Here is an 18,165-nt window from a genome sequence, read left to right as displayed (position 1 = left end):
TGAATTTTCTGATCCTGATGGGAATGGACTCTTCCAACATGAGAAGGTTCCATTCAAACAGGACAAAGGGATTATGGATAGCTTGATGAGTATTAAAATTATATGAATTATATGGTATGGGCTTCCCAGTCACTAAATTCCAATCCAATTGACTTCTGGGAGATTTCAGGCTGACAAGTTAGCGCTCTCCTCCGTCATTTAAATACCAAATGAAAGAATAACATAGGAGAGTCCCTCCAGCTTAGGTTTCGAGACATGTAGAGTCAGTGTCAAAGTACACTGAAGCTGTTCTGACAGACAATTCATATTTTGCTTTGGGTTTTTTTATGTCACTCGTTTGTGACCAGAAAAACCTCATCAAAGTCATTACCTGATGCTTTGCGCTAAAAGCCTTTCTAATGGCTAATATAGTCACCCAGGCTTGTCAGCATGTAATTAATTACCACTAATTGTGAGAAGAAGCACACCCAGTCCATCACCCCACATTTTAACCTTACTCTTTAACTAGAACAATTACTGATAGTTACTTAAAATCCAGTCCAAGCATCAGTACAACTGCAATTAGCTTCTGTTTGGCTTATTACAATCACATACCACATGGTCAGCGATGATTGAAAATCCAGCTGCATTCAAGTTGATGCAATAAATAAACTATTTGACATTTAGAAATACGATTAAATGAGAAAATTGATATTACAGAACCTGCCCTGTCTCTGATTATTCCATTCATTCAGTGTTTCCTTTGTTTCCCATAGCATGAATCCCTCAATCCAGAACTGTGATCAAGATTTAGTTTTTTTAGGTATTGCACATATGACTGATTGTGATCAGATTTAAGTAATAGAAAATGAAAATGTGAGCAGGGCAGGAGACCTCCAATGTTTTCACTGTCCTGAGGATGTGTCAAACTCCAACATCTCACCCATTTTGTAGAAATTAAAGAAATGGGATGGAACATGTTAAACGAGTCACTGTTGGATGAATTTTGTAACATTCAGACAGTTCATGCTGCCCAATTTTACTTTCTATGCTTAACTAGCAGACACTGACTTGTACTTGAAGTGTTGTCAGGTTCCTCATTTAAAAAGGTAGCAAATCTGTTTGAGCCGACTCTGAATTTAGTTTGGCGATAAAATGAGAATTTACAGCATTTTTTAAACTCACTATGATCAGGAAAGACCAAGGAAGCATATTTATGCTTTATTTATGCATATTTATGTTTATAAACTTGGATTTTCCCCAAAAAACTACAACCAAACACATGAGAGGTAGAAGGCACTGAATTTAGTTCAGCCTTTACAAAATCGCAAATCAAATTAATTCCCTTCCTACTGACTTTGACCCCTTCCACGATCAAGTGACAAAAGGAGAGCATGTGATCTGATGGACTCACATGTAAAAGCTCACTGGTGAGAACTTGACAGAGTACTGCTGACCAATCACGATCCATTTTAATTCCATATGAGAAAATCACTCAGTGATACCTTTCCAGTCTCTGACTTTTGGGGAAATCTAAACCAAAGAGCTTTCATACAGTGTTAATTCAAGATACACTGCATCATTTTAAAACAATTAGAGATGAAACAAGAACATTTGTAAACAGTGTAAAATGTTTATTTTATTTTGACAGATTTTATTTGGGACAAAAATCAGAAGCAGGATATGCACATGTGAAAGACTAAATACATTTAACTCTGTAGTGCAGTCGTCTTTTTAAAGAGTTGAAACTAAAATCAGTGTATCTACAAAGGCTGTGACAGATTGCAGACTAAAGACAAAAAAAAAAAACAACTACATGGAAAGTGAAATTTTGTCAATAAATTTGGCCATTTTGATGTCCCGTTTTGACAGCCCTCCACAATCATGTGTAGACAGTGTAATTTGGACCTGTGAAGACATATACATGTTAGTGTCAATCACAAGGCAATGACAACATGATCAAAATATTTTCCTAAAAACAACTTTTAAGAGTTTAATAGTTGCAAAAAAAAAAAAAATCCAATAAAATTACATTCTTTGTCATTTCAGAAAACCTTCCATTCTTTTAAATTGTGGTATAGCTCAAGGTTTTGCGTTATTAGGACTGTGGTCACTTTGACAGGTAGGTGCCGGCGCCTATCTGCATCACCAGGCTTTGCCTTTATTCATTCGAGTGACTAAACAGGAGCTCTCGCAACTGTTTGTTTTGGTGGCGCCTTTTGGAGTCATCAGTTATGGGACAAATAATATGGCTTGCTCTGTGGTTAACTGAACCAATATACAGTTTTGTCAAATTAAATACCATGGTTTTACCTGTAAAAATATACTAATCTAATTAGAATCACCCCGTTTTCCAAATATGGGCGCGTCTGGCTCCAGTTGTATAAGCTATTAGGCTCAAGTCAAAATGCTGGTCACAGTCTAAAGGGGGGAATGTTAGAGTAATTATGTCCACCTTTGATTTCCAGTCTGTATTCAAGAGTACAAGGTACAAATCAGATAGCATATGTGTGGCCATCTAGACACAGCTTTCAGTGCATTATGTGTCGCATCCAGTGTTGTGCAACCTTGGAAAAAAATATTAAAACTATCACCTAGTTCTGTGACAGCTCTTGCACATTCTGGTGGAAATATAATGTGACCTTCCTGTGTATTGGTAGGTGTAACTACAGCGTGCAGTGCTCCCAGCTGTGCTGTGGTTTGCCACTTGCAGCCAGTGAATACAGGTTTTGGTTTTTGGTCTCTGTGTGACATTTCTGTGATGACAAACTCAAGCAAACTGCCCACAGGCGCTGAGACTTCCTGCTGCTGTCAAACAATACTCTCCTAAAAACCACTCTCTAATCATACTTTACAAAATGTGAAACTTTGTACATATTGTGATACACATTATAGTTTTATTTGACATAAACTGTGATAACTACTCCTTTCCTGCAGCAGTTTGACCCCCCCGGCTTCCAAAAACATTTTTTGTAAATACCCTTAAAACTGACAACCACCAAAACAGAACAGAAGGTTTAGAGTGAATTTTAGAGAATATTAGCAGCAGCTCAGCATACAGCTTCTGTTTTGTCGAGGCTGTACCTCAGTCGGTGTGGGATTTATGTGTAAGTGTCTGGTGGAAAGTGCTGTGGGGGCCCAGAGACCTGTTGCACCATTGTACAGAGACTTTAATAAAGAGTGGATTAGGAGCAGCATTCCTCCCAGAGCGGCCCGGTCCGCCACACAGTAACTCAGTGGCTACAGCCTAATGCTGAGAGATTTTCAGGGACTGGGTTTGTCATATCAACCACTACTTTATTTGTGAGGCAGGGAAAGTGAGAGAGCCTGTGTTAGTGCTGGGGCTGTGAAGGAAGGCAGACATATTTGCAGAGCTTTTCACAAAAAAAAAAAAAAAAAAAAAAAAAAAAAAAACTATGGGAGTAAAGTGTGAACCTGATTTTCTCTTCCTTTTTCTTTTTGCATAAGGAGTGTGTGAAAGCCTGGCTATGGGCCAGTGATAACCGTTTGACATAAATAAATAAATAAATAAATAAATAAATCAGGCTTTATACAAGATCAGTTGCAGTGTGTCTAATTTGTTATTAACAAACCACAAAACTGTAAATATGGCAACAAATCAAACAAACCACTATTGACTTTGCAAGATGCACTTACTCTAATTGACAGTAAATAAACACAGCACTGTAAATGAATCTCCAGTCCCTGTTACCTTATTATAAACATTGAACCATTCTGGGTGATGGTTCATCTTCTCTGCCTGCAGAGCCACCCGTGACATGAAGCCAAACGCCTGTTAGGGGGAAAATAAAATGATGGCTGAATTTATTGCGAGCATGCTTCAAAATGCATGTTTTTAAGCACAAAGTGATTAATACACTGCATTAAATTTGATCCACTTTTTTATAAATAAATAAATAAATGGAAAAAATACAAAAAGATGATCAAATGTTCAGATGTACAAATTCTGCTAAAAGCAAAGTCATCAGAATAACAAACAGAAAAGGACTCCTGCATTTTTAATGGTCAAAATCTAAATTAAAATAAATAAATGTTAACAGTATACACATAATTAGTGAAAACAAATCATTCTGTAAGTAATCTTGCAAAATTGTAACACTTCAACAGAACTATTGATTAGAAAATATAGCGGGCCTGTTTAAAGGGCTCTGTCATCAAATTTGAAATAAGTTAAATGTGAAGTTTCATAAATAATAAATAAAGTAAGTAACGTTTATTTATATAGCACATTCACTGACATAAAGGTCACAAAATGTGGTACAACAATTAAAACACAATGTTAATAGAGAACCATGTTAGGACAGAATAAAAAAGTTTAATACTATATAAATAAAATAATGTCAATCCAAAGCTTAATAAAGTGCAATACTGCCATCTGAGGCGGGGAGAAGTACAAGACGGATTTCTGAATATAGAAGGTCCTCTTGGATGCATGTGTTCAATTTCCACAACCACAAAAGGACTTTAGAGCATGCATGCACACACCGAGAAACATACACACTCTTCATAAGTTTGGCATGTGACTCGCTCCAATCACAGGCCATCCAGGGAGTGATTACGGTTATTCTAATTATCTACAAAGAGGAGAGTGAAATCCCTCGTCATGCTCTCTGTGAGGAGAGGGGAAAAAAAGAAGAAAAAAAGAATCAGGTAGACCTATTTCAGAGCAATTTCCCACTGCAATCTCAATTAAGCCCCTAAATGCTTCCTCTCTGCCTAATTAAATCAACTGAAATGCCATTGTTTACATGCTATGGCTGTGGCCCCATCCACCACCTGACATGACGAAACAGAATTAGCCTCAAAGAGGAAATTGCGTTTAGCCTTTTTAGTGTGTTGTAACCAATTTCTGAGACAGCCTGCTCAATTCACGTGTAGTGCTATGCATGTAACACGATCAGGAGCTTGATCAAATTGGTTATCAAGGAAACCGTCTCCCGATCAATTTAAGTAATTGACATATTCCTGCAACTTGACCTCACTGGCACCAATTTAGAGAGCCGGGCGGTCTGCTTTTTCTCAGTTTTCATTGGCTTTAATGGAGATTGCTAAGCAGCCTGTCATGTCAGGTGTTGTCCAAACATGTCTTCTCCCTCTAAGGGCTGACTTCAGGTTAATATACCACTGAGGAACATTAAGTGACAGGTAAAAGGATTCTGTGTTAACACTTTTGGTTCCTGTACAATGTCCCAGTTCAAAACACTGTGCTTTTTCAGAAACTCCCTTCCTAATCTGTCCCTTGTTATAGAACAAAAAAGTCATCTCGTGGTATTTTAAGATACTTCCGACTGATTAAACATGGTCTATGAATGTTTATAACTCATTCTTCAGGCTAACATTTTTTTCCTTCTTTTTTGACACCATCATTGGTATTAGGGTTTCCACTACACAAGATGTTGGCTGAGACCATGCAAAGTGCCAAATACTGCAGTTCCTCTGGTGTCCACTAGAGGCTTGCTCCAAAAGTGAATTGATCCCCATACAATCCAATGTTAAAGTGCCCAATTTTACAGCAGAATTTAAGAGTAGACATTCACAGCCTAGTATAGAAAGTGTTTAGGGCTCTATAGACAGTTTCTCTAACTCATCTATCTGGAAACTAGATTTGGGGGTGTGGCCACTTTAACACAGACAACTGCTGTCACACCTCACCTTTGGTCTGCTCCACTGCATTTGTGTTGTAGGGACCTCATAAAGCAGTTTTAATGCATTTATTTGACAAAAAATGGTTTCTACTTGAGTTTTGCTAAATGAAGTTCTGGTATTTTGCTATTTAGCTACTTCACAATAACTGGCAGATTTCAATTTGTTACTTACAAAAATACAACTTAAGAATGGTAACCAAATTTGCTAGTGTTAGCTGACACTCTCATTCAAGAGTGGAAATGTGTGGCATTAGAAAACTGATGGAAACACAGTGTATAGTAACAATATGTACATTACAGTGGCTACGTAAATCCTTTATGGTAGGAACTAGCTTATACTGTACACAAGTGGGTTTTTCAGCTTGAGTACCTTTTTGTTTCAAAGAGAGAAAGATGACAGAAATTCAGTCTACACAGCTTTTAAAACTGTGCTCATGAATGTTTGTGCCCATTAGCATAGCACTTTGCTATGCATACACTCAATAGCAAGGCTGAAAGAACACACTGATGTACACTCTAAAAACTCAACAATGCTGTCTTAGTTGGCGAAAAAGCTAGCTTCAACAGAAACACCAAAATAATTCAATACACACACACACACACACACACACACACACACACACACACACACACACACCTGAGAAGCAGAATCAATGACTGGCATGGGCAATGAACTTTTTTAACACTCAATTTCACTCCAATAAAAAGAAGTTTTGTTGTCTAAAATGACTTCTGTCTTCTCTGCAGTAGGTGCTAAGCTAAAAGCCCAACAACAGCACAAACATGAACAACAACAGGCCAAATGACAGTACACAGCTACAAACATATACACATGGATCTGTAAAGCTTTTTGGAGCACCTATAGGCTACCAGCCCAGTACCATGCTGGTACCGTAAAGAGACAAGCATGCATGTATAGCATCCTACGCTTTTAAATAAAAGCAAAAAAATACAAGCTGGAGAAGCTTCAGCTCATCTTTCTTCCTCTTCTCCCTGTGCACTGCCACAACTTGTACATAAAACTACAATGTCCTCTAGTGCCTTCAGGCAGCTTTTCACTAAAACTACACAACACCGCAGTGTCCAACAGGACACTACTCAGAACAGAGTTCACCGAGAAGAGAAAAAATAAAACAACGAGTTCTTTGTGTGACTTCCGTCTTCTCTATAGCAGGGGCTAAGCTAAAGGATCAACAGCAGGACAAACACAAACACGAGTAGCTTACATTTCCAGCTGTTCCACATATCTTTGACACCGTCCCCATTTGGCGGCAGACAGCTACGACATGTAGGTGTGCGTTTACTGATCATGCTCGCCGCCTGCGCTTCATCAATCCTATGCTAAAGTTATTGCTAACCACAAATATTAGCAGTCTTATTTTCACTGAAGACTTACATAAAATACATAGAAACGATCAATTTATTTGCAAATGTGTAAAAATGTGACAAGCTAACAAAAATTAAAAGCATGACAAATGGTTTCACTGGTGAACATGCAATTAAGCAACTTCTTAAAAAGAAAGGTTTGTCATGTTAGCATTGTTTCCAACAGCCTAAAATGATTATAAACAATAGGAATGAATCCCTCTGCAAGTATTTATTTTTTCTTGTTTAGTAAATTCAAGGATTTTAATCATCAAATGTAAATGCAGATTTCATAACTTTAATCCTGCAACAGCTAAACAGTATCATGACGTTTGCCAATGATCAAGAACAATGTATTTTGAATTATCTAACCATCCATCCATTTTGTTTACCCCTAATTCATTCAACTGAAACTGCACTAAACCGGACTAGTTTATATTGATAACCCAAGCTTGAAAAGTGCTGTATAACATGGAAGCTGCACTGCTTTTATCATAAGTATTGTCACACTTTCCAAGACATTTCCCGTCCCCATTCAGCTGTCAGTGATGTGCAAATGAACCAAAGAGCATTTGGAGGGAATGGGAAACATAAGATGACTGTTAAGTATCATGAAGCCTGATAAAAGAAACAAAAATGGAGAGAAACAAGAAAAAAAATTAAATAAAAGCAGTAATCTCTCGCTACAAATGAATTGGAGTTGAATGTCAAAATAACCTGAAATAGTGAATCCAGAAAATAAATCCTGCCCTACATCAGCCTTTTCTCAACAGACAGTGCTCCCTTGGGGGCAGTAAACAGAGCATGAGGAAACAATACAGGCAAAGTGACAGTGCTGTGCCTGTCCGTCATCTGTAGGTCATCTCAACACCCTCCACTTGGGCCAAACAGAAATTAAAACCAATCCTCAACTCCCAGATGAGGTCTCGTTTCAGCAGAGGTCAAGGGCTTGGCCTCTCAAAGTGCTTTGTTTATCCCATTTGTATTGTACGGGCCACACTTCTCGAGCCAACAGGTCAGCCAGCTAGTCGGCTATCCATCCTCTCAGCCAGCCAGCCAGCAGTTCTCTCCAACTGGCCCAACAAGCTGTAGCTGTCAGAGTCACATAATTTGACGTGACATTATGCAGGCCCCCATCTCAAATAATCAGAAACACCCGACAGCAGACCGCCACTATGCCCCTCTCCCCTCCACACACACACACATACACACTCTTTTGAGGAGCCATTTTGGTGCTATTACAGCATGATTGTCATACAACACTGGATGAGACAATTTGACGTCGGAGCGGAGTGGTGTTTTCCCTCTCATTGCGGCTCTGGGCTGGAATACAGGACTCAGTTTCAAACACATGTGTCTGTTATTTACAGATCGGCTTTCCACCACCCCGCGGTCCAAGGGCTTAGAAACGCCTGCACTGCTTTGCCAGGACTAAGTGCATGCAGATTGTGCCCACCCTTACTAGCCTCTGACAGACACACACTTTCACACTGGTGCATGCACAAATGTACACACACAAGCCTCCTCGGCATATGCGCGAGTATTCGCCGACACGCACGCACAGGAAGACGAGCCGCTCTCCTCCATTACACACCGCCGTGACTACCCGATGATTACTTCGCTAGCCCCATCATCACCCGCGTCAGCGTTAGCCCCCTGGAAAACCTTCGCTCCTCTGCAAGCGAAGAAAGCTGTGATTTCGATGGCGGTGGTTGTGGTGGTGATGATAATGATGATGACCACACCTCATTTCTCTTCTTTCCCCAAACAGCTCTTCACGAGCTTCCAGCTGGCCAGACGTGGGCTGCCCGCTGAGTTGACATGTAACTTAAAGCAAAATATCAAGTAATTATGAAGCAAAGCTGCCAGCTGTGAAGTTCTTTCATGTAGTCAGAGAGAGAGAGAGAGAGCTCTGCTGGGCAAGTGTAACATCAGCGGTATTAATCTTCTCAAATTAAGATTCTTAAAGTTGAGAAAAGCAGAGCAGGGTTTCAGTTTGACTCTCTGCCAGTGTTGACGCTCATTTAGTGACTAATATCATGTGTTACAACTCTTCACACACAACTCAGCTCCTTTTTGTAACGAGTGTCACGTAACGCTCAGGTATGGTGTTAAGGCCAACTTATGCAAACCCCTCATTAACTGCGGGGGTTAGTAGCGAGGGCTCAAAAAGGCATTGGGCTTGTCAACAGACGGCAGACGTCAGGGCCATCTTACTTTACCCAAGGTCTGATAGCCAGATTATCTAACCACCTCCGCTTGGGTGCCACACCTTGTGGCTTCCCTCCAGCTATTCTCACAGGATGGGATGAACGCAGGATGCCTCTGGTTCCCAGGGAAAGTTTCACTTTGGAGATTGAAGGTGGGAACTGAACACCGCTGAGCCGATTAATTGGCTTCTTGCTCGTCTGAGGACAAGTGTAGGAGTTGTATATGCAAATCTGTGTGCATACCTCTAAACATTTGAACAAATTATAACATTTTCTTGTTAGCTTTCCTTTTTTCTCCCCATCCGGTGGAATGTAAAACACTGCCTAAACTCTTTGAAGGGTGGCAAATCCCTGAATCATCGCGTCCAAACAATAGTCAAGAAATGTGGGATACTCCCGAGTCCACTTAAAGGTGGCTGAAATAATAGATCACCAAAGTCATGTATCAAGGAAACCAACCATTCACTAGTTCCAGCTTCTTGGATGTAACGACTGAAGTGGAAACTGATTATCTTTTGGTATCTGGAAGGTCTAGAAGGTCGACTGGCAGGTCAGTGATTTGATTCGCTGTCCAACCGATCCGCCAGTTTAAATGTCCTTGGGCAAGACACCAAAGCGTCATAACTGCCCACAATATATTATCTGTAACAGGAAGACGCTGAGGTTATAAAAACATTAAGGGCTGTATGAATGGATGTGGCTTGCAGTGTAAAGTGGTCAGTAAGACTCAAAGTGCTACATAAATACAGCACACATGACGAAAGGAATTAACGTTCATTTCAAAAAGAAATAAATTCACTGATTGATATTGACTGACTGGGAAATTGACAAATCAACCCAACAGACTGTCCAATCTGATTGCTCAACTATTTGCCTGGGAGAAGAGGCCCTGCTTGTTTGGTATGGAGCATGAGCAAATGAATTCATCAGTCTAACCTGTATGCGAAAACATGTGCGTGTGTGTGTGAAGCTGGAGGAGGATGGCTTTGGGAGTTTGGTTTACCCAGGGGCTCAGTTTTAGTTGTAGGACAACTTATTCAACACAAGTAGACCAAGTCCCATAACGAGAGGCAGAGGCTTGAAGGAGATTTGGAGGAGAGGGAGCCTCTGACTGAATATAAAAAAGGGATGGGGGAGGGGGGGATCAGCCTCCAAGAGCAGAGCAGGAGCAGAGGCAGCTGTCTGAACACAGTATTGCACTCTTCAGTAAAAATCAGAGTCGCTACCTCAGACTCGAGATTGGAAGTTAAGTCCAGAAGTTTTTTCCCAGAGCTTGTGATGTAGTTATTGTTTGCGGCAACCTTGGGAGGTTGTTTGTGTATGGCAGACACTTAAAAAAAAATTCACACAAATAAAACTAAAATGTTCGGAATTTATTTTATTTATTTTTTTATTTGAAGTGACTATTTTTCAAAATAACAATAAATTAATTTTAAAATATTTTCCACAGCAGCTTGAAGTCGTTTCCGAGGAAAAGAGTTACAAGAGTAGGAGGGGAGTCTTTTCAGCCTTTCAAAATTATTTTAAAAATAATGTATGGGATGAAATCCAGGTAATTACTGATGCATTTGAGTAAAATTATACTTTTACATTTACAGTTCCACTAATGTTATGTGTTCAAGATAGGATTACTTTTTCATTTCTAGGCTGAAGTGAAATGTGAAAAAATAAGCGTACTATCAGCAACCGATGGACGCAGGAGTGGATGCAGTGTTTATACTTTAAGCTAGCCAGTGAAATATGTTTGTATTATATCCCAATATGGGGGGGAGGGGGGGGGGGGTCTATAAGAACAAGATAGCAGTGAGTGAATAATGTAAATATGTAATCCCTTTAAAATAGTTAAACATACAGCAATTAAATAAATTTTACTACTAACTTTTACTATTAACTAAAACTGTCAGAATCCATATATATTTTAATACAGCACGTGATAGGAAATACTTTTAAATGCTTTATCTTAATGTGTATATTTGCTATATGTTTTCGTTTCATCTAATAATATCATCGTAGGTCTTTGAATTGAAATGTTTTAATAATACTATTGTTGTGACTTAATTATTTATTCAATTACAAGAAAAACTAATTAATGGTTTTACTTTTTCTTTCATTTGGTTTTTATTTTTTTATTTATTATGTATTTTTATTATTTAGTTCAAATGTACAGCACTTTGTGTCGGCTGTGGTTGTTTTAAAGTGCTTTATAAATAAAGATGATGATGATGATTTGGAGCCATATAAATAAAATAAATTGACCCGAATCATCAATGATTGCACAATTACAAACAAACATGTTGCACAATTAAAATGAACATTCAAGGCAATGTTTTGTGTGGAAAACAGAAATGAACCAGATGCGTAAACATTGAGCAATATTTTACTATTTTACTGTTTCTATTTAACTGTTGTAATTTTATTATGCTCGTCTGAAACAGGTCTCTCTTGTAAATGAGACATTCAATCTCTGATGGGATTACCTGTTTAAATAAATGAAAAATAAATACTTTTATTTTTAAAATAATTTATGAATGAAAACTTCAAAACGATTGAAAATTGTCCAAAAATAACATTAATTGCCAACAATACTATCACTGATAAATTTAATAACCTCTTCACTGGTGCTCATACCCATTTGCTTTTTAATCCCTCTAATAAAAACAGTGGAGCATGCTATGGATGCAGATATTTAACCATTAAAAATTTCCCTCCTTAGGTTAAGACTGCCCTTGTTTACTTTACAAGAAAGACTGAAGATAATAACCGGCCATTTTTCCCCTCTATCCTACATGTAGCTTTTGAGTGATTTTTTTTTCCCAGGGCTGCTTGACTGAATATTTGTGGGAGAAGGAGGAATGCCATCGATGTCAACCTCAGCTAACACAACACAACAGTTGAGCATGCACAGCTCACCCTCTCTTATACAAGCTGCACCCGAAAGCTACCCGTTTCACTTGTGTCGCATGAAAGTTTCCACTTCATCCACCGAAATGTATAGCAGATGGTAATCTGTAAACATACATAACATAAAGCTTGATGTGTAAACAATATCAGCGACCACAACTTAGAACATGTTCAATTCCAGCCCAGATTTACAGTATTAAACACACACACACACACACACACACACACACACACACACACGTACGTCTATATGTGATTGCAATAACTCCCACTGACCAAAGCGACTCCAGAAAGAGGATTTCACCTCTCAAAGCACATTAAACAGACTGGACTTGACAGGAAAAATAACTCACAGTTACTCCTCCGACTAATGCCACAAACATCACACTGTATACCCACACGCCGCAGCTAAACTCCTGAGCCATTTATAAAGGCATCATAACACTTTCCACTTGCTGTAATCAAAGAAAAATAAACTCAAAGAAGCAATCCCAGCTGCCATGTTTCCTTTAAATTCATTTCCAGCTCTTGAGCATCTCATGAATTCGCTCAACTTGCTGTACTCACTTCAATGCATGAGTATGGCTCTACCGCCCCCTAGAGATCAGGAGAGGAAGTGTTTTGATACACAGGAAGGGGATTTGTTATTCTCATTATAAACTCTTGGGGATCTGATTTCCTCAAGCCCATCACTTGGAGATAAGTGGCGAATGGAAATCAGCCAGCATGTCGCTCCTCATCTCCATTCCCCTTCGGTAAAAGCCCTTTAAGAGCAGCCATGAAAAACGAGCTGGAGAGTTTGTGAAAATGCATCAGAGAGTTTGAGTGGTGTCTGGAGAGAATAAAAGAGGGTGAAAAAGAAGGATAGAGAGACAGACAGACAGAGCGAGCTGCCAGCATGTAAAATTGGAACAACATGAGCTCATTCCCCCAATAACATGGGGCACAGAATGGGAATGAGAGACGGACAAAGACTGAAAGGCAGAGACAGGGGAAAGGAGGGTGGCAACAAGTAAGAATTTAAAAAAAAAAAAAGAAGAGAAAAAGAAGAAGAGAAAAAGAAGAGAGAAAGCGATGCACAGCAGAAGGAATGATGGGGTTGTTAGTGGTTTGTGAACCAGATGAAACATTTTAACCAATTTGATTGTTTGTGAAAGAAATCATTCTGATCAAAACCCTAATTGCTGCCAACTGGCCTCCTGGCGAGTCTCAGAGTAATGCAGCCTGACGTGTCGGGGTAAGAGGAGAGGCTTTAGAGCCAGGAGGAGTAGATGGGGGAGGTCAGCGCTCACCCTCCGACTTCAAACATGGGGAAGTGTAAAAACAGACTATTTTAGGGACTAAAACAACTAACGATGGGATTAGAGGAAGTCCGCTAAGTGGCCTTGAGATGCTGCAGTTTACTTCGCCCCGCACAGAGTGAGCGAACGGAGCAGCTGCTTACAAGACGTGCCAAAAAACTTTTGAAAAGAATATTTAATGTTTGTTTTACCCCAGGAAGCAAGAGAACTAGTTTCAGCTGCCAGGCAGCTCTCAGGAACTGTGTTACAGTAGACACAGTCACCAATATTATAAATAACTATATAAATATTATAAATAACCTTCTGATAAATTGCCATAATTCATTTTAAATGAAACACTTACTTTCAGTGCAATCCTGAAAATTCAGAGCTAAACTGTACCACCAATGTGCACCTGTCCATTTCATCTAAGTACCTCATACAGTACCTGCATATTTTTCCATCCATCCATTTTCTTCCACTTATCCAATTCAGCGTCTCAGGCTGTCATGCCCACTTATACACCTAGAGTCATTTTAGTAAGAAACACCAGTTGACCTAACCCCATGCATGTCTTTGGACTGTGGGAGGAAGCAGGAATTTCCCAGAGACAACCCATGCAGACAGACATGAGGAGAGAATGCGAAATGCAAACAGTAAGAGACCAAGCTGGATTTGAACCCAGACCTTCTTACTGTGAGGCAACAGTGCTAACCGCCATCCTGTTATTGCACATGGTTCACATGATCAGGTTCACTTGTCTGTATGGAATACTAGGTGTATTTGTTTCTTTATGCATTATATTGTTATGCATTGTATTTGGTGTAACTTCAGATGCCCTCATGGTTGGGTATCTTAATGATACTTTTATCTGGATAAATAAAGGATTACACCGCCGCCCGGCATATTCGCCCTACTCAAATATTACCATACTTTACTGTTGACTCTGATTAGCATCCCAAAGTATCCTTGCACTGTGTCCTTGTGTGTCTTTAGAAGCACTTAAAATTTAAACACTTCGTGATAAATATTCAAAGGATGGATGCTGGTTTTTATGGATAGTGGCACAAATTATATAAAGAACAGACCTCTGCAACATGTGCAATTAAACTATCCTGGTGTCACTGAACGTCCTGAGCACTGCCTCAAAGTGTCTCTAGACTAAAGTAACAATCTGGCATTCAGGGCTTGTTTGGATTCATGGTCTGTTTTAGTTATTCTTTGAATAATATTCCCCAATGGGAATCATAATAGTTTTTAAGGCAAGGGTTTTCTTCAGCTTCCCTTTTTCAGTAAATATTAAACACAGACGCACTGTTTGGCAAGTTTGGTGGAATTATAAGAACACGGGCACTGCTTCTATTTAAAATTGTAGTTTTTGTTGAGAAAACGAAAAAGCAGAGTATAAGGCGCGAAACCACAATATAATTGGAGGGAAAAGTGTTTTAATTTAGATACATTTTTTTTTAAATATACTTGCTAAGTATGAGGAATCTGATCTGAATGTCTGTTAGTGAGTAGAATGGACTGAGCAGTGTGCTTTGTATTACTGCAAGCTACAAACCAGTTTGTTCATAAATAGATTTGTAAATAATTTTGACTATTACACTGTATATATATTGAGCACTGCAGCAGTAGCAGGAGTAAGAAAACTTTTTTGTTGAACCATTTTTGTCTTGTTTATTGGTTATGAGTTTAAGTTGGAGATTTGTCTTTTGTTTGTTTCTGGCCTTTTCTTCGGTGTGGTTGGTGTGGGTAGCTGCACCTCATGTTACATCCAGGTTACCCCAGGCCGGGGACGTAATATTATTTAAATCACTAACTTTTTCCTGCAACTTCATGTCTTTTCTTGAACCACAAAATTTCTATAATTCAGTGTCACGTAAACCAAGTCAGAGATATTGCATAACAACCAAACAATAGTTCATTGATGACACTGACACGAAGAACGCTAATCACAGTATTGTTTTTAAACAATACCAAGCCCTAGATGTTATTATCCTGCACATTTGGTGTCTTAGGTCATTCATAAGTACTTCAGAAAAAATGCTGAAACTTGACACAGTTATAACCTGTGGAGACATGTCTGACTACTGATTTCAATATCACAATTTTATGCTCAGTATGCTACCAGAATCACAGCTGAAATTATGAGTTTCCGATCGACACTTTGGGCATGCATCTGGCAGCGTGCAACAACCCTCCTATAGGTGAACAGATTTTCAAGGCTACAGAAACTGGAAAAATGACTGCTTCATCCCAGACTCTACTGGCCACCTGGAATAAAAAAAGACCACTAAGACAGAAATAGATGTGCATGGTTCTTTTTTCCCCCCCTTTATGTCAAATTCAAAGAAACACCATTTACACACCATCCAGCTGTGCAGGCATGGCTGTTGTGGTCTGATATTGTGATCCCAGCACTTATATAAAACTGTTATTTTGAGGCACTTTTCTTTTATTACACCTTTAGCATCTTACATCCTGCGCTTGATTTAATGACAACAGACACTTCAGTTTCAATCACCATATGCAATGGTGCCTAGATGTCGAATTAGCTGCTGATTTTTGCCTGTCGTTCAATCTTTTGCACGCATAACTGCATACTAATCGTGGCAGAGAGAGGCGCCTGCCTGTCCTTTGGAAGCAATTACAGTTTCAGGGTTTTGCTCAAGGGAATGTGGACAGAAGAAGACAGTGATAGAATCGCCATCCCTGCAATTTGTGGACTAGTCCGCCACAACTCAACTATACGTGGTAAATCAAGAATAGGACCTATGCATATTTTGAAAAAAGTGCACACATGCATGACAGGGAAAGGGGAGAAGACGTTAGATACACCTAACTGCACCTGATCATGAATGGCTAGCCTTACATAAACATAATCTAAATTAGGTCTAAACTCAAATCAAAGGAAGTGATGAAAAAATAACAGCAATATAAAAAAAATAAAATTCTAAGTCATAGATCCCTAATTAGATCTAAGACTTCAACAAAGCTAATTACTATATTAACATAAATACACACACCTGATTAAAGGTTTTAAAGTGAAGCTCTTTGAAGATGGCATCACGGTCCTCCACCTCCATCCAGCCTGTGGCCCTGAGCTCGACCAATAGCTGCTCCCGGTCTTCAGGGGAGAGCCAGTGTGAGTCTGATGACTGGACAAAATCATATTACGGTTAAACTCTTTAGCCCTGGAATTATAAAGGACAAATCACGTTTTTTGTAAAAAAAATTTCTTGCACTATAATGAAAAGTGCTGATTCAACCTTTACACACATGCTTAGTCTAGTATTAGGAGTTCTCTGACTGCTATTCACGCTGCGTCCAAAAGGTGGCGGTCTAGACCCAAAAATGAACGTTAACGCCGTCCTTTCCAGGACAACAGGTCAGGCTTACCTGGGTGTAACCTGCATAAGGGACCTAACTTGATTGGTTTAAATAACGGATTTGGACGGGACTCCACTCAAGCCCCGCCCTACTCTAAAAGTCTCAACCAAGCCCTAACAAAGCGTACAAAATGCAGGCATTTCACAGGCTAAAATAATAAATAAATGTGATGGTTAACTTTTAATATACAGTTAATCTCAACTTCGCAATAATATGAATACCAACCTCGCCCCGCTCACATTTCTATTGCACATGAGCCAAATGCCAACGTAAAAAGCAAAGGGATCAAATTAACTGAGAAATCTAAAAAACTACTAACGCCGAATTAAAGAACAGCATAAGAGCAATTCATAAAACTGTTACACACTTTAATCGTTTGCGCCTTAACGTAAATGGACGCCTTAAAGTTTGTATTTACATTTTTCCTGGTAGAGTTCAGCGTACGGTTTCTCACGTGATAGAACGACGCGAGCTGGATACTTTGGAGGCTACACGTCGGAACGGTGCTTGGCTTGTCACGTGGGAGTGCACCCACACACTTAGCTGTGTTCAAAAACAGACTTTCCTCACGTGGAGTTTGTTTCTTCTGTTATTTAATGCTAATGCTAAAGCCTGTCACTACATTACTCACCATTTTAGATGAGTTGTTGCTGCAGAACGGAGGCGCCCTCAAGCTGCTCGGCAGGTGTAGAAGGCTGCCTGTCCTCAGGCTAAACATTAACCTAAACATTATCAGTAAACTGTCAGCTGTCCTCTCTCCCTACCAATGCCCCCTCTGCTCTTCCTCTACTGCCCTCTCATACTTTGCCATAGCTGTTTAACGTAGTGCCTGATTAAAATCACGCATTTTTCCAATGGAGTCTGGTTTTCTATTGAGAAGCAGTGGTATGATACTGCAAATATAGCCGAGAGCCATGGATTTGTGAATGCTTTTTAAGGACAAGTAAATGATGTGATTTTTTGCTTTCCACTGCTAATTATCTAACATGACAAAAGTCACTTTTCGCTCGTCTTCATGTGTTTTTCAAACTGGATTTCGATGCAATTTCTGTTGTGTGCTTATATAAATAAAAAATAACCCAAAAGAGTTGCTATAGCCAGATATTTTATGTTTGAGGTGTTTTTTCACTTAAATAAAATTACTTACTGAACACGTTTCATTAGGTTAAATATATAAATATAGAATGTCTTAATACACCCTATAGGTATCAGTCTGCTAAAGTAACAACTATGATGACAAATTTCTCTTCAATTAATTAACACTACTACTGAACATCTGACATATGCCATGATTGAAACGTCATTTTCACCACTGTATAAGCTAACGGAATATTCTTTGATCCTTTGGAAGGACTCTGCCAGTGACCTCTG

The 18,165-nt window shown here is 39.2% G+C and overlaps 1 protein-coding gene across 2 annotated transcripts; it reads right to left on the bottom strand.

The window, feature by feature from the left end:
- Positions 1 to 1,592: 1,592 nt before the first annotated feature.
- LOC101474434 (pterin-4-alpha-carbinolamine dehydratase 2) lies at positions 1,593 to 17,617 on the bottom strand. 2 transcript variants are annotated; one of them, XM_004561775.4, is made up of 4 exons: positions 17,426 to 17,617; positions 16,431 to 16,562; positions 3,692 to 3,772; positions 1,593 to 1,887 (listed from the first exon to the last, which is right to left on the bottom strand). In XM_004561775.4, exons 1-4 carry the CDS (start codon positions 17,522 to 17,524, stop codon positions 1,792 to 1,794), a joined length of 408 nt encoding a protein of 135 aa, XP_004561832.1. In that variant the 5' UTR covers positions 17,525 to 17,617; the 3' UTR covers positions 1,593 to 1,791. The 2 variants fall into 2 exon arrangements, with proteins under 2 accessions (XP_004561832.1, XP_014264725.1); XM_014409239.2 differs by lacking the exon at positions 17,426 to 17,617 and adding an exon at positions 17,213 to 17,287.
- Positions 17,618 to 18,165: the final 548 nt, after the last annotated feature.

This window comes from Maylandia zebra, linkage group LG10, assembly GCF_041146795.1.
Source record: "Maylandia zebra isolate NMK-2024a linkage group LG10, Mzebra_GT3a, whole genome shotgun sequence".
NCBI classification, from domain to species: domain Eukaryota; kingdom Metazoa; phylum Chordata; class Actinopteri; order Cichliformes; family Cichlidae; genus Maylandia; species Maylandia zebra.
The sequence above is the reverse complement of the archived record's forward strand: the minus strand, read 5'-3'. Positions and strand labels throughout refer to the sequence as shown.

Excerpts from the sequence above, each read along its gene's own strand:
- LOC101474434 (XM_004561775.4), bottom strand. The coding sequence starts at position 17,524 with ATGTTTAGGTTAATGTTTAGCCTGAGGACAGGCAGCCTTCTACACCTG. Across the intron at positions 3,773-16,430 it reads ACTTTAAAACCTTTAATCAG|GCGTTTGGCTTCATGTCACG; the intron begins GTGTGTGTATTT and ends TCCCCCTAACAG. Across the intron at positions 1,888-3,691 it reads GGTTCAATGTTTATAATAAG|GTCCAAATTACACTGTCTAC; the intron begins GTAACAGGGACT and ends ATGTCTTCACAG.